Below are 15309 nucleotides of genomic sequence, written 5' to 3' on the forward strand. Positions count from 1 at the left end.
CGGAATTGATGACGGAACGACTGAATTTCTTAAGTTATGATTCTTTAATAAAGAATAAATCAGATAATTAAAATTAAACTTAAAAAATAGCTCCTTAATATATATACGTAGGCAATCTGGTAGTTGTAGCCAGAGCTGGTCCGATTAGATAGTGAGAGTTGCCACAAGTGGAGCCGCAGCTCGACATCTCGTCTCTTGGCGCGCGTCTCCGACGACAAATTTCGCTTCACGTCAACCACCTACCTCGCAGGGTCAGGGCGATAACGAACCAACAAACTATAACCTGTCATTTCGAGTGTGTTTTGACCGTGGCATGATAACTTGCGCGGGTGGTCCAGTTTGAATACGAGCCGGAGAGGCCATGCGCAAAGTGAACTGAAGCACGATCCGACAAAAGAGCAAACCAACCCAAGTGAAAAGAACAAAAGAGAATATACACACGATGGATACTCGCACCTTCGTTTCCGACTCCCTCCTCCGTTTGACGGGCGCGTCCGAGCCGACTGTTATCGATTTTGTCCTCGCGACAGCCGGCGACGCCAAATCCCAGGCATCGCTGCGCGACAAGCTCAGCACATTTTTGGAGCTGGACGACAATGAGATTGAGTCGTTTTCGGCAGACTTGTACGGCCGGTTAACAGCATCTAAACGCGGCCGACCCCCCAAAGAAAAGACGCCGGCGGCGCCGGCGGATTCGAAGAAGAAATACCGGCTAGTTGAGATGCAGGATGATTTCCAAGAGGATAATAATCACGGTCCTGCGAATGTGGAGGCGGATAGGCGCAGGCGCAGGGAAAAGGACAGGCCTCGCGAATCAAAGCGTGACGCTCGTACGCGCTGGGAAGACGACGAGGACTCGCACAGGGACGACCACAGCCGGAAGAGAAGCAGGAGTCGGGACACCGAAAACCGCGACCGGAACCGCCGTTCAAAGAAACTCCGGAAACGCGATGCTGATGATTTTGAAGATCGCTGGGGCGATGAGGAGAAACCCGAGGACGGATATGGCGACGACGCACCACAAGACGACGAGCTCGTGGCAGAAGGCTCTGCATCGCCGCGGTCAACATCATCTGCTGGACTGGACGAGGAAGGCAAGGCCGAAAGAGCTCGACAGCGCGACTTGAAAGAGCGTGATGAATTCGCCAAGCGTCTCGTGGACAAGGAAAGCTCCAAATCGAAAAAGAAACTTGTCGAGGATCGCACTCGGCGCGCGGGCGACCAGTCTCGTCGTGCGCTCGCCGATGATGCACAAGCAAGGAGTGAAGCCATGCCAGATATTCGTATGCGGTCTCGCCAGGAATACTTGAAGAAACGAGAGACGGAGCGACTAGCTCTCCTGCGGAGACAGGTTGCAGAGGAAGCCATTGAGCTCCGAGAGAATCCCACTATTAGTCGCCGCGAGAAGGAGGAATTCGCAAGGAATCGTGAAGTTCTTCGGATCGCCGAGGAACGGCTGCGCATTGACGACCATCGCGATGGCTATATGATGCCAGACGATTATATTACAGAAAAGGGAAAGATTGATCGGAAGAAGAAAGAGGAAGCTCTCTACAAGCGATACGTTGACCGCGATGAGCAAGGACAGGAGCGTTTTGTCACGGAACAAGAGGAGTGGGAGCGCGAGCAAACAGCAAAGGCAAAAGCACAGATCTCCCGGGCCGAGTATGTGGATGAAGGCGATTACGACTATGTCTTTGATGATGCGCAGAAAATCAATTTTATCATGGACTCCAAGTTGGAAGGAGACGGCAAATTTATGACCAAGGACCAACGAATGTTGCAACAGCAGCTCGACGCAGCAGAGAAAAAGGCTGCTTCGATCGAGGAAACGCGCAAAAGCCTTCCTATTTATCAATTCCGCGATGAACTTATCCAAGCCGTTCATGACCACCAGGTTCTTATCATTGTCGGAGAAACCGGTTCCGGTAAAACGACCCAAATCCCTCAATATCTACATGAAGCCGGGTTTACCAAGAATGGAATGAAAATCGGATGCACACAGCCTCGGCGAGTGGCTGCAATGAGTGTTGCCTCCCGTGTCGCTGATGAAATGGGGGTGAAGATAGGCAATGAAGTGGGTTATGCTATTCGATTTGAAGACAATACCAGTGACAAGACAGTCCTCAAATACATGACGGATGGTATGCTGTTGCGAGAACTCCTGACAGAACCTGACCTAGGTGGTTACTCGGCACTGATGATTGATGAGGCTCACGAGCGGACTGTGCCTACTGATATTGCTTGTGGGTTGCTTAAAGATATTGCCAAAGCCCGGCCGGACTTGAAGCTTTTGATTTCTTCAGCAACGATGGATGCTCAAAAGTTCCAAAGGTTCTTTAACAACTGTCCTATAATGAACATACCTGGTCGAAGGTACCCCGTTGATATCCACTATACCTCGCAACCAGAGGCAAACTACCTCGCTGCCGCCATCACAACGGTGTTTCAAATCCATATCACGCAAGGCCCAGGTGACATCTTGGTGTTTTTGACCGGCCAAGAAGAAATTGAAGCCGCAGAGCAGAGTCTGCAAGAAACAGCGCGCAAGCTGGGTGGGAAGATACCAGAGATGATCATTGCGCCAATCTACGCAAACTTACCTTCCGAGTTACAAACCAAAATCTTTGAGCCCACGCCGCCGGGGTCAAGAAAGGTGGTGCTAGCTACGAACATTGCCGAAACCAGTTTGACCATTGACGGCATTGTCTATGTCATCGACCCTGGCTTCGTCAAGGAAAATGTTTTCAACCCCCGAACTGGGATGGAAAGCCTGGTCGTCACTCCCTGTTCGCGAGCATCGGCTGGACAACGTGCCGGACGAGCCGGTCGTGTCGGCCCTGGAAAATGTTTTCGGCTGTACACCAAATGGGCTTATCACAATGAGTTAGAGGAGAACACGACTCCCGAGATCCAGCGTACGAATCTGAATGGCGTGATCCTGATGCTAAAGTCGCTGGGCATTGATCAGCTGCTTGATTTCGATTTCATGGATCCGCCGCCAGCGGAGACGATAATTCGGGCTCTGGAACAGCTGTATGCGCTGGGGGCCCTGAATGACCGGGGCGAACTCACCAAGATTGGAAGGCAGATGGCCGAATTCCCTACTGATCCGATGCTTTCCAAGTCCATCCTCGCAGCCGACAAATATGGGTGTGTGGAGGAGGTGTTGTCGATCATCTCGATGCTGGGCGAGTCCAGCGCTCTATTCTTCCGGCCCAAGGACAAAAAGATCCACGCCGACAGTGCCAGGGCCCGGTTCACCATTAAAGAAGGGGGTGATCATCTAAGTCTGCTGAATATCTGGAACCAGTGGGTTGACTCGGACTTTAGCTTCGTCTGGGCCAAAGAGAACTTTCTGCAGCAACGCAGTCTCACGCGGGCTCGAGATGTGCGCGATCAGCTGGCGAAGCTGTGCGATCGAGTCGAGGTTACGGTGTCGTCTTGTGGAGCAAACAACATTGTTCCTATACAAAAGGCCATCACAGCTGGGTTTTTCCCTAATGCGGCACGGCTGCAGCGTGGTGGCGATAGCTACCGCACGGTGAAGAACAACCAGACGGTGTATCTGCATCCATCCAGCACGTTGTTTGAGGTCAATCCGAAGTGGGTTATTTATTACGAGCTGGTGCTTACGAGCAAAGAGTGTACGTACAAACAATGCCACCTCATCTTTACGCATCATACTAACACAGTCCAGACATGCGCAACATTATGCCGTTGCAAAGCGACTTTTTACTAGAGGCGGCGCCGCATTATCACAAGAAGAAGGATTTAGAGACGCTGGGTTTGGGTAAGAAGGTGCCTAGAGGTGAGGGTGCGGCTGGGGAGAGAAGTAAAATGTAAATATATACTATCATACTTGAGGTCTATCATGAACATTCTTGACCATATTCACGATGAGAAGGTGCTCAAGGTGAAGATGCGGCTGGTGAAAGAAGCAAGATGGCATTTATGTACTATCTTATAGTTGATTCTATCAGAACGTAGATGCATGACGTCATACCTTGAATAGCCCGAACAGCCAATCAGAGAGTGTGGGGCCAACTACTTTTCCTTGAATCCTAAGTCAACTAGTAGTCTAGACTACAACTTAGATTTTTGACTTTTTCACCTTCATATCGACGGCGCAAATTACACAAATAGAGGCAGATATACGTACATCCATTCCCTTTCATGATAGTTGCAAAAAACAGTCTACTATCAATCATGCCTGGTGCTCTCGTCATTGCCGATTGCAACATCCACATCGGCTTCCTCGCTAGTCTTCTGCCCAGATTTGAAATATTCTTTGATGGAAACCTGCCATAAGCCATCTCCCATGCGGGTCTTTTTCAAACCCTCTAACCAGTCCGGAGAACGCTCAGACAGCGGTTTCAACAGCTCCACCAAGGCTTTCGACAACAACAACAACAACTGACAGGTATCTACTGATGCCCGGTGATTCTTGCCGCTCAGAGGATGTCCAAAATCGAACATTGCTGGAAACACGTCCTCCAATCTAAGAGAAACCCCGTCTATAGTCGCTTTCCGGAACCTGCGCATATTGGCGTTGTGGTTAAAGATGTGATACGGTAGAACACATATCTCAGCCTCTGGAAGAATATCAAAATATCCTCCACTCTCGAGCCATGTGTTCAGTAATTTCCAATCCCTCCTATTGGAGGCCCAGGCAACAATTGTGGTATCACGTGAGATATTGAGTGCCTTCAGCTTCTCTGCAAACTGAAAAGATTATGCATTTACAGTGTCCGGTCATGCATGTAAGCTGGGCGAAGAATTCACCACCAGGGCCGTACCATTAATCATCACGGCAAACCGCCCTTCTTCCATCCATTGGAAGAAAAGGCTCGCCTCGTTAAAAAATGCCCAGCCAAACACAATCAGCGGGGTAGTCGATTCACAGGAGCCGGTGGCAGACGAAAGCAAATACATCGTCATCGGTGTTGTCCCAGTCGGCTTCGAAGATGAATCTCTCTGGCCAAAGCCAAGCCGCACCAAGAACCTCGGAACGAAAGTTTCAGAGGACTGCGCTCGCCCTGTCCCCGGAAAGCTCGCCCACCGTGTCGTCGCCCAGCTTCCCTTGACCCCCGGCAAGAGCATCAAGTTGTATGCCTTGCTCGACCAGGAGAGAATCTCGGGCCTGTACAACCCTCCGGCATCGGACAGGATCATGTGTTCTACTTCTCTGAGTTCCGGGTCCCAGCCACGAGAGCGTCTGAGAGAAAAAGGTTCTGGAATAATAGGGTTGCTGGGCTGGCCGACCTTTCTGCACCGGGGCCCGCCAATTTCGACCCCGTACGCAGGGGGCAAGCCAGGCCTGTGTTCGTATCCGAGGAGAGGTCCCACTTCATCACAGACCTCAAACTGGCGACCAGCCAGTTCATGGTCTCTTCCCTCATAGAGCCTCTGGAAAAGCTTATTGGGGACTTTCATGAGTCCGAGCTCCCTCTCTTCAGTGCTCTAGACCGCTTCGCCGACAAGAACCCCAAAGCCCTGGAGTACACGACCAAGGACGCCGAAGACTTGCACCAGCAGATAATGGCGAGATGGCCATCAATCACCCCAATCTCGCCATCACGCCTCCTCGCTCTCCATGAGGCCCTCTGCCAAGCTGAATCGGTCCTGGAACCTCGCGATGGCTTGCAGTTTGTTGTTCTCGGCTACGCCAGTCTGGCAAATGAGCCAGATAACGCCCCAGAGGTTACAAGCAACCTTCTGCGCTTCTTGGAACTTGGAATACAGTCTCTCGGGGGGCCGGGCGATGGCCGTCAGGGCCACGAGCCCAAAGTTTTGATTATATCAGAGTAGACGCGCATACTCTACACAGTGGTAAATGGGACATTGTTATCGTGTCATATCACTTTCTAGATAACATCCACCGGTCCATGTCCAACTTCGAAAAGCAGTTAGAAGATTTCTGCGTAGGGACCGGTGCAAAGCCCACTCGTCCTATGGGATCAGTTCTTTCACAGTTTTGCACATTAACGGACCTACCTATAAAAAGACTAATATTGGACGAGTGTCACATCATCAAAAGAGAAGGAAGCGCCTTTTATAACGCAGTACGTGCGATCCAACGACGCGCAACGATAATGTTCTCAGGGACCATACTCTCAAACAGGTGGGGTGGCGTCGGAAATCCTCTTAACACTCCTCCAGGGCCACCATCTGACAAGCAGGAAGCATTTCCTGCATGCGTTTTGCGGACCCGATGAAATGGAGGTTAATGAATTCTCCGATCCAGACGCCATCGCGCTTCAGAGATTCTTGCTTGCGGTCCTGATTGCAAGACCCGCCATATCCCTGGGCCTCCCAGGGATCACAAGAAAGGAGGTGAAGTTTGACCTTGGGGAAAAGGAGAAAGCTATCGTCCAAGAGGCTACTACAAAGTTCTGTAGGACCAAGGGGATTCTGAGCAGTCGGTCTGGGAATCAGGACAGTGGGCTTATACAGGAAATGGGGCTCGCCGTGCAAGCTCAGGTAGCCGCGGCACATTTGCTTCTTGCAGAATTCGTATCCAAGACACAGCCCGTTGTTCCTCTCGGCGACGAAATAGACGGCGATCCGGAAGACATTGTCGTCCGGCTTGTAGACATGCAAGCCACAAAGTTCACAGGCGGACTGGTACAAGTACCTCAGAGACTTGTCGATCTCTGAGTTAATCAGCCAATCTTCCAGAATTAAAGCGCTATTGAAACTCGTCAAGTACATATCCCGTCAGTGGCCTGGAGAGAAGATAGTTATTTTCAGTACTTATCTTCGATTCCTTGACATTGTCGATCGAGTTCTCACGGGAGAACCCATCGTGACTTTTCGCTACGACGGATCACTGGACAAGGACCAAAAAGTGTTGGTCCTACAGCAATTCGACAACTACTTTGGATCCGCCGCTCTCCTGATTACAAGTGGCTCTGGTAGTGTGGGTTTAAACCTCCAGAGCGGTTCCATTGTTATACAATGTGAACCATGGTGGAACGGGAATACAGAGAAACAGGCCTATGCGCGATGCCATAGACAAGGACAGACAAAACATGTGAAGGTTTTCCGTCTATTTGCCTCCAACTCTGCAATAGACCTCTCCATTGATGGCACCAAGGAACGGAAAAATCGAGTCAACGAAAGTATCATGACTGGTCTGATACGCAAAGTTGACGACCCTTTGGTGATACCTTCTTTTGTCCAGAGTGACTTCGGATGTGGAAGTCAGAGAACGCGCCTGACTTTACTTTCTTCCCCCACGCGATGCCATTGTGAGCATAGGTCACGGAAATAGTCGTTTTGAACTCAGATCAATTTTCGCCATTTCCAGATTGTTGTTTGGTGGCTTGGTGGCTCGTTTTTCAATCTCTTTTGTATTGATAATTTTCGTTTTTCCAAATCGGTAGCTCATTATTTTATGCAGTTCCTGCTAAAACTTTGATTTTTTCATCCCAAGGAATTATATTCTAAAGAACATGAAGATATGTCTTGAAACGCATCTTGCCTGCCGCTTAATCCGTAACCTCGATTGGTAGAAAAGAATGGCTGCTGGTGCTAGGACGAGGTGGCAAATGTAAATAAGATTAACACGGATCGATGCTTTAAACCATGGAAATTAACTTCGATTATTGTATAGCGCTGATCGCTTTTCTCTGCTACAATTCTCCCTTTTTATTCTAACATTACAACTGCAACCGTAGCGAGATCAATAAAACACCCCTAGCAAGACTCACCACAACACATGACATAAAATAACGAATGACTACCCTTGAACCCTCGCTAACACATGAAGGTGAAGCTAATGGGAAGTGGTATTCAAAACGTGAATATCAACAGAGCGAAATGAGTCATCATTTGGCCATGCGTGATTGGCCACGGAGGACGCAAGAATGATAGACGTCATTTTGATCCTTCCAGTATTATTGACACTTCCCACTCGACACTTTCCACACCAAACAACCACCTCTTGCCCTCTACACCTAGTTCATCTGCAAGGTTAAATCTGTCCTCATGGCTGATGCCAATTCTTCGGTAAGTCCACAAGATATGATTATCGCCAACATATTAACGTTGCGCTTTGAAGAATCGCTCGGTGAGCCCGCCGCCTAGGTGGACAATGGACCCGAAAATGCTTGACTATGAGAATGAGTGGGCTGCGGAAAGCGGCTTTGGATACGCTCTTGCTGCCCAATATGGTCTTAAAAACTGCACTCCAATCATGTGTGAGACGAGTCGTTCCCATGATAGCGGATTGATATTCGAGAGTGAAGGGAAGTTCTATTACCATGACCAGTTAACACCGGGTCTCTATGTTGTTTACATTCGTCCGGAAACCTTGGAAGACATTATCGCTGTGATGAAGGGTGAGAAGAAGGGTCGGATTGTCAGGAAAGAGGTCATGTGACTGGTAGAAATGCACCTGCCGTTCTTACAGTAGATGCGGTCCGGTCCGTATGTCCTAAGAACCACTTAGGGCTCAATATGAGAGATTCTCCGTTGCCCAGGTATATGACGCGAAGGACTTCACTGAGGCGAGTGACGACTCTGACTCCGACTCCGACCCCGACGTTGAGACCGATTATGAAGAACTGTCTGATGACTACGGTTACTCAAAATCTGACTAGGAAGGCAAAGATCGAATGCGTTATTGTTGGGAACGGTATGTCGTGGCTGCACCTCTGTAGTATATTTTTTCTAACTGGGTTAAGGTTAAGAAACACAAGAAAGCCCGAAGTACACTAAGAACGATCCGCCTGAACTGGAGTTATCCTCTCTATACTGTAACAAAATGGATATTGATAAAGTTCTTCCGGTTCTGCCTCTGTCTCTAGAACGGAAAGAATGGGCGGAGGCTTCTGGGTATCGGCAAGCTAAGCACTCTTGGACAGGACAGGCTGAATGGCTGGTTGATTATCACAAGAAGAAGGAATTGGAAACGTTGGGCGTTGACAGAAAGGTGCCCAAGGGCGAGGGAGCAGCTGGAGAGCGGAGCAAGAAATAATTTATACCAACGAATCGCGCTTTTTGAGGGGGGGCGGTGCGTACCGCTCTGTATCCGACTAGATTACCACCAACTTCAGGCCCACATGAGAAGCAGGGCCTCCAGATGCCAGGGAGATTGTCCAAGTGTCTGTATTTTCTGAGTGCAAACCCTGGGAACTGCTGGGTAGGTCACTTTGCACCATGTGCGAAATACCTTAAGGCTATCTATCTATCTACATAGTTGGATTTGTCGATCACATGTGTCTACCACAAGGTGTTATTCACTGTTTAAAGTGCACTATAACATGAAGTCCAAAATAATATGAAACCATCTACATAAATACTTGAAGTAATCCTCAAATGCTCAGAGCCTATAGGAAAAGGGAGATTAGTAAAACCCGAGCGGACCTCGGCACAAACTCCAAGACCCACCGAACTTCTCCGCATATCAACCTCCCCGTCCCCAGCTCAGAACCCAACTCTTTTTATTAGGAACAAACTGTCAAAAACAAACCAGAATAACATCGCCATGTCCGAGAAATACACGCCCGCCGATGTGGCTAGCCACAAGAACGACGAGAACGGCCTCTGGATCATCATCGACAGCGGCGTCTATGACGTGACCAAGTTTGTCGACGAGCACCCCGGTGGCAGCAAGATCCTAAAGCGCGTGGCCGGCAAGGATGCGTCGAAGCAGTTCTGGAAGGTCAGTCTCTCTCTATCTCTCCTTTCGACGTCTAAAGCCTAGTCTATTGCCCAGTCTGTCTGTCGTGCGTGTTAGTATTTGGACTAATTATCGCACAGTACCACAACGATTCCGTCTTGAAAAAATACAGCCCCAAGCTGAAAATTGGCGAAGTCAAAGATGCTGCTAAGCTATAAGCTTTTTTAAACAACGAGGACCGTCGTGGTGGTCAAGGCCGGTGGATAATATCCGATGTCTTAAACCCAGGCCGGGGTGTAATTTAACCGGCCCCTTGATTGGTATATACGCAGAGACAGGGGTGATTGGAGGATAGACATGTTTTCGTTGCATTGTACAGTCACATTGTCATATATTACAAACTTGTCGGGTTTTGTCCTTTACATTGCTGCAAGAATGCTGATACCGCCAGTCGCGGCTGATATAGAACAATCGCATTTTTTTAAAAAAAAAAAGCCAAGAAAAAAAAGCGTCTATGGGCTTCGATTTATTTTTCTTTTTATTCTTTGCATCTTGTTTCAGAAAATTCTGATTTTGACAGATGTCAAATGCGCAACAAGCGCCCCAATCGCCTGTCTTGTCAGCTTCTCCCAAGGTCCTCGAGCACCTTGCGAGCAACCGCCAACCACATATCTAGCTGGCTCGGTGAACGCCGCGCCTGTTCCTTGCCCTAGCATCACCCACCTCGCTAACTAGTCATGCGGACTTTGATAGGCCATGGCTGGTCTAGCTCCAAGGTTCCTGGGAGGTCCAGTCAAGCCTTTGTTCGGCTGCATCCGCCTTCTAGACTCCAGGGTAGTTTTGTTTGCTAATACGATGACCAGGTCGCAAGGTCCTCGTTGAAAATTTTCTCTTCGTGGCGGCGCATATAAACATAGAGCCGCCTCTCTCTTTTCCCGAGTACTCATCAATTAGTTGTCAGACAGTCTCATCTCCTTCCTCTACTCAAGCAAGTCATGGCTAGCTTCGATCCCAACAATGTCGATCTCGACAATGCCGACATGGCACAGGTCGTCTGCTATCTCAATGCCGGAGGCAACGAGTACAACGGACACATGGGAGCCCGCATCTCTGCCATCTTTGTCATTTTGATCTGCTCGACGCTGGCCACGTTCTTCCCCGTCGTAGCAAACCGTGTACAGAAAGTCAAAGTGCCCGTGTACGTGTACCTCTTTGCACGCTACTTTGGCACAGGAGTCATCCTAGCCACTGCCTTTGTTCACCTGCTCGACCCTGCGTACGATGAAATCGGTCCGGCGTCTTGCGTGGGCTTGACTGGGAACTGGGCGGTATACTCGTGGCCGCCGGCCATTGTTCTTGCGTCCATCACCGTCATTTTCCTCATGGATTTCACTGCTGAGCTGTACGTCGAGTCCAAATACGGAATCAACAAAACCGACGACAGGACCAGTGTCGTCCACGAGCACGACCATTCAATTCCTCCTCCTTCTCCTCGCGCTGCCACGAAAGACACATCCTACGCAGAGGAGGAGCGCGATGACGACTCGATCGCGGCCGAAAAGTCGTTTCGCCAGCAAATCGCCGCGTTTCTCATTCTCGAGTTTGGTGTCATTTTCCACTCTGTCATCATCGGCCTGAATCTCGGCGTTGCAGGAGACGAGTTCTCGACCTTGTACCCGGTCATCGTCTTCCACCAGAGCTTTGAGGGACTGGGTATCGGGGCGAGAATGTCGGCGATTCCGTTCAAGCGCAGTAGCTGGTTGCCCTGGGTGCTGTGTCTGGCGTACGGACTGACGACCCCGATTGCTATTGCTATCGGCTTGGGAGTGCGCAATACTTATAACCCGGGATCCAACACGGCCAATATCGTTTCCGGCGTGTTTGATTCCATCTCCGCGGGCATCCTGATCTACACCAGTCTGGTCGAACTGCTGGCACGAGACTTTTTGTTCGACCCCTGCCGGACCAACGATCGTCGTAGTTTGGGATTCATGGTCGTCTGCACTCTGCTAGGAACCGGTGTCATGGCTCTTCTCGGAAAATGGGCGTAACCGGCTTCAAATAAAGTTCATAATCTGCTTGGAAGATTCTGTTCTACCACTACCACTACCACTACATGTCAAATAGATACAATTAGATACACTAGTTCTTTTATTCTTCTAATACTATTTTCCCCTTTTTCTCTTTTGATCAATCCCCCCTACGCATGCAAACCGTCGGCCAAACCCCCTTGCCCCCATACTTTCCCAAATCAATCAAGACCTGGTCAACATCCTGCCACCCAAATTTCTTGTACAGCGGATACCCGGCCTCGGAGGCTTCAAGATAGGCCTTGTCCAGAGCCAGCGCGGTGGCGTCGTCGAGCCCAGTCTGGATCAGCTTTTTGCCGACGCCGATGCCTTGATAGTCTGGATGGACGACGAGGATTTCCAACCCTGCAATATTTTTACTTAGAACTCTGTTGAAATAATGTTTAAAGAGTTGTAAGAGACAAAAAAAAAGGAACATACAAGCAAACCTCTGCCCACCCATATACTTCGTCTTGGTCCGCGCCATCGCGCCAAAAAACTCATTGCACGCCTGCGGATTCCTCGCAAACTCCCACGGTTTATCCTCCCAGGTATCTTGCTCTGGGAAGGGCTCTGTATAAAACCTCCATCCGCCAAAGCCTACCACTTTCCCTTCCTCCTGGGAAACAGCCTTGTAGAGGCGTACCTCGGGCATGGTGCGCATGCGCTGGATCAGCTCCTGCGCGCGAAAGGACTGGCCGGATTCAGTGGGAGGGCCGAACATGACTCGGCCCATGCTGGTCGAGGGCTCTTCGGCAGTTGGGTCGTGGAAGCCGATGGCCTCGACCTGGGCGAGGGGTAGAGTGTCATCTTCGGTGGCGCGGGACACGCTGATGGTGATGTTTTTGGGCGGCATTGTTATTCTTGGAACGGAATTTACTTGGGGGGGTTTTAAAAGGAATCGTGGGCTAATTTATAATTTTATATCAATCAATGGTTGATACTAACATGTATAAGAACTAGCCAATTATAAGGAGATGCAAAAACAACTTCCTAATCGGGCGGCGGGGAACAACAGCGCGTATCCTATTTAGGATCGGGGAAGAATGTAACCTATTGGTTGATGATAATAATAATAATAATACATCAATTTATGTGTCAATTGACGTATTTAGCACGTGGGGATCATTAATAGTACGGTTTACATAAAAGTGCAAGAAGAAAGGTTTCCATCAGATGTCAAAGTTGATAAAATATACATGAAGACTTCAAATTCCCTAATTTCAATTGCTACAGCCCCCATTGCTAGAAACATTGCTGCTTGACACTAGACAGCATTTCTCTATGTTAGTATCCTATGTTGGAGCGATTTTCTGTTCAATCCATTGGTGTACTATGCTATCAGCTGCAGAAATTGTAAATACAATTACTATCACTGATAATCAATATAACAATATCAACTGTCTCACGCAAAGTAGTTATGGTGATTCCAGACCAAATATTGAATACTAGCGCAAATTGATGAGAACGCAGAGCTGACTTGGAATTTTGTGAAATCTCTAGGGACTAGCAAATACGGTTCTATCGTATCCGAATGACAGTGAGGTTATGAAAGGCTTTTTCTTACCATGCTTTTCTACGCTGTTTCTGAGTTGTGGATGCGTTCCCTGCTCCATCTTGGACCGCTTTTGAACGTGATGCATCTTGATGCATGTGCACTGAGACATCCGGGATCAAGGGATCAAATCTGCTGCATTTACCAGCGCCGGAATCAAAGCGTAAACACTTTCATATACGAATATGAATCCGGTAAAGCGCAGTTACTCCTAGCCTTAATTTTGATCCCGTTCGAATCGGAAGAGCATATCCATTATCCTAAAGGCGAGAGTGATAGTTGTTGAAAAGCTTTGGCGGAGAGTCCTTTAAGTATATAATAATGCACAGACCGAGCAATTTGACTACTATTTGCACTTCCTCTATCTACGAAGTTCGAACGGTGTGCTGCTCCTGATCCAATATTCCATTATCAAACTGACTTATTCAAAGGCGGACGCTGCTAAAGAAGAAGAAATTGGTGCTCGCCTCGTCGCCACGGAATATATAGGCGTGGCAGCACTCACAAAATCCTAGACATTGTATATGAAAATATTACTGATAGTCTTTAATCTTAGAGCCAAAAAAGTCCAGATAAACTATTATAGCACTTCTTGTCGACAGTAAGTCGATGGAATCAGGTCACCTGACCGCGCTTCTCCAGAAGAAGCACCGCTTGCACGCAAAGGAAATTTCCCCCCTAGATAGCTTGGTCTTCTAAGTAATTCAATAATATTCTTGGTTCACATTCTGAAGCTTTATGCACCTCTTGCTTGTCGTATTCGACAATTCTGTAATTAAACAAAGGAATTTTTAAGAACTTACACAGCAGAAAGGCTAAAAGAAGCCCTACTTTGATGCAGAAATCGGTAAGTTCCGGTGATAATTGTAGAATTTAACCTATAAAAACAATATTTGAAGCAAAAAAAATAACTGATAAGTACACTCACTCACTACATAAAATCTCAAAGCCATCAAGGAAACATTGTTTTTAAAATTCAGGCATAATTCAGGTTTACTTGGGTAGAATGGCTGTGAATTGTTAGTGTCCTGTTTTAGGGGAGTATTGACAGTCTATCTACAAAGTCATGAATCGATTATAACCAGCCGGTGGCACGTCAGGACAGTGGCATATCAGGCAATGCCTGCTATACATACAAAGAAATTGTAAGTGGCCTATTTGAAGGGAGGCGTTAACTATCTATATTCAGAGTTATGGATCTATAATGAACAGGCGGTGGCACATCAGGGCGGTGGCATATCAAACAATGCCTGCCATGCAAATAAAGAAAAGTCTTCTCTTCTAGGCAGCATCAAATTTCTTACCTGTCCTAGGTCATCTCCTATCCTCGTTCATCATCTATCCTAGGTCATTCATCACCTATCTCAGTTCATTTTCGTCACTGTACTGATCAACCATAGCCGAAATGGTAAGCAAACCGTTTTTGGTCATCTGTGGAGGAATAATAGACTAAGATCTTGACTTCAGGCAATTCCGTGCATCTATGCAGAAGAAGAACTCTGCGATGAGACATTCAACACCGAAGTTGAGGCTTCCAATCATGCTATTGTTAGCCATAAGTCTTATTACAAAAGGACCAGAGATGGTTTAATTATCTGCCCGTTTTTCAACTGCACGGACACATTCCGGGGTCCTTCCCAAGTCAGAAACCATGTCTCTTCTCATCACTTGGGACAGGAAATTCCTTGTCCCATTGTGACTGAGGACGGTTGCAAAAGAAATTTCTCGTCCTGGGGCTTATTACAAAACCATGTTAAGCACCAGCATCGCCCACGACAGCAAGTCTGTCCAGAACCTGGATGCACGTCTACTTTTGTCCACAAGGTTCATCTAAAGAAGCATGTCGAGGTTATGCATGACAATAGTCTGCCATATCCATGCTCTCGGGCCAAGGAGCTCGGCTGCTCCCTAAAGTTCTCAAATTTTCGCCAGGCAAGAGCACACGCGCGTCAGCACTTTGGGGAGAAATTTCCATGTCCTCTAGCCAAGGAATATAATTGCTCTAAAACGTTTTCAAGGAAAAGGAATGCAGACAGACACTCACATGTGCATGAGCA

The 15309-nt window shown here is 48.2% G+C and overlaps 6 protein-coding genes across 6 annotated transcripts; 5 read left to right on the plus strand and 1 right to left on the minus strand.

Annotated features, from left to right (window-relative positions):
* Positions 1-442: 442 nt before the first annotated feature.
* On the plus strand, positions 443-5811 carry TRUGW13939_06142 (uncharacterized protein; the record flags this gene model as incomplete). Its single annotated transcript, XM_035489298.1, has 4 exons — positions 443-3647; positions 3701-3793; positions 4749-5175; positions 5232-5811. 4 exons carry the CDS (start codon positions 443-445, stop codon positions 5809-5811), a joined length of 4305 nt encoding a protein of 1434 aa, XP_035345191.1.
* A 77-nt stretch (positions 5812-5888) lies between these two features.
* TRUGW13939_06143 (uncharacterized protein) lies at positions 5889-7276 on the plus strand (the record flags this gene model as incomplete). The annotated part of the gene is made up of 3 exons (XM_035489299.1): positions 5889-6069; positions 6125-6627; positions 6725-7276. The coding sequence occupies 3 exons, from the start codon at positions 5889-5891 to the stop codon at positions 7274-7276; spliced, it is 1236 nt and encodes a 411-aa protein (XP_035345192.1).
* Positions 7277-7992: 716 nt separating this feature from the next.
* Positions 7993-8983, plus strand: TRUGW13939_06144 (uncharacterized protein; the record flags this gene model as incomplete). The annotated part of the gene is made up of 5 exons (XM_035489300.1): positions 7993-8013; positions 8066-8382; positions 8456-8572; positions 8607-8641; positions 8697-8983. The coding sequence occupies 5 exons, from the start codon at positions 7993-7995 to the stop codon at positions 8981-8983; spliced, it is 777 nt and encodes a 258-aa protein (XP_035345193.1).
* Positions 8984-9493: 510 nt separating this feature from the next.
* On the plus strand, positions 9494-9846 carry TRUGW13939_06145 (uncharacterized protein; the record flags this gene model as incomplete). Its single annotated transcript, XM_035489301.1, has 2 exons — positions 9494-9670; positions 9769-9846. The coding sequence occupies 2 exons, from the start codon at positions 9494-9496 to the stop codon at positions 9844-9846; spliced, it is 255 nt and encodes an 84-aa protein (XP_035345194.1).
* Positions 9847-10623: 777 nt separating this feature from the next.
* Positions 10624-11679, plus strand: TRUGW13939_06146 (uncharacterized protein; the record flags this gene model as incomplete). The annotated part of the gene is made up of 1 exon (XM_035489302.1): positions 10624-11679. The coding sequence occupies one exon, from the start codon at positions 10624-10626 to the stop codon at positions 11677-11679; it is 1056 nt and encodes a 351-aa protein (XP_035345195.1).
* A 139-nt stretch (positions 11680-11818) lies between these two features.
* Positions 11819-12553, minus strand: TRUGW13939_06147 (uncharacterized protein; the record flags this gene model as incomplete). Its single annotated transcript, XM_035489303.1, has 2 exons — positions 11819-12086; positions 12147-12553. 2 exons carry the CDS (start codon positions 12551-12553, stop codon positions 11819-11821), a joined length of 675 nt encoding a protein of 224 aa, XP_035345196.1.
* Between the last annotated feature and the right edge of the window lie 2756 nt (positions 12554-15309).

The sequence above is a fragment of the Talaromyces rugulosus genome, chromosome III, assembly GCF_013368755.1.
Source record: "Talaromyces rugulosus chromosome III, complete sequence".
NCBI classification, from domain to species: Eukaryota; Fungi; Ascomycota; class Eurotiomycetes; order Eurotiales; family Trichocomaceae; genus Talaromyces; species Talaromyces rugulosus.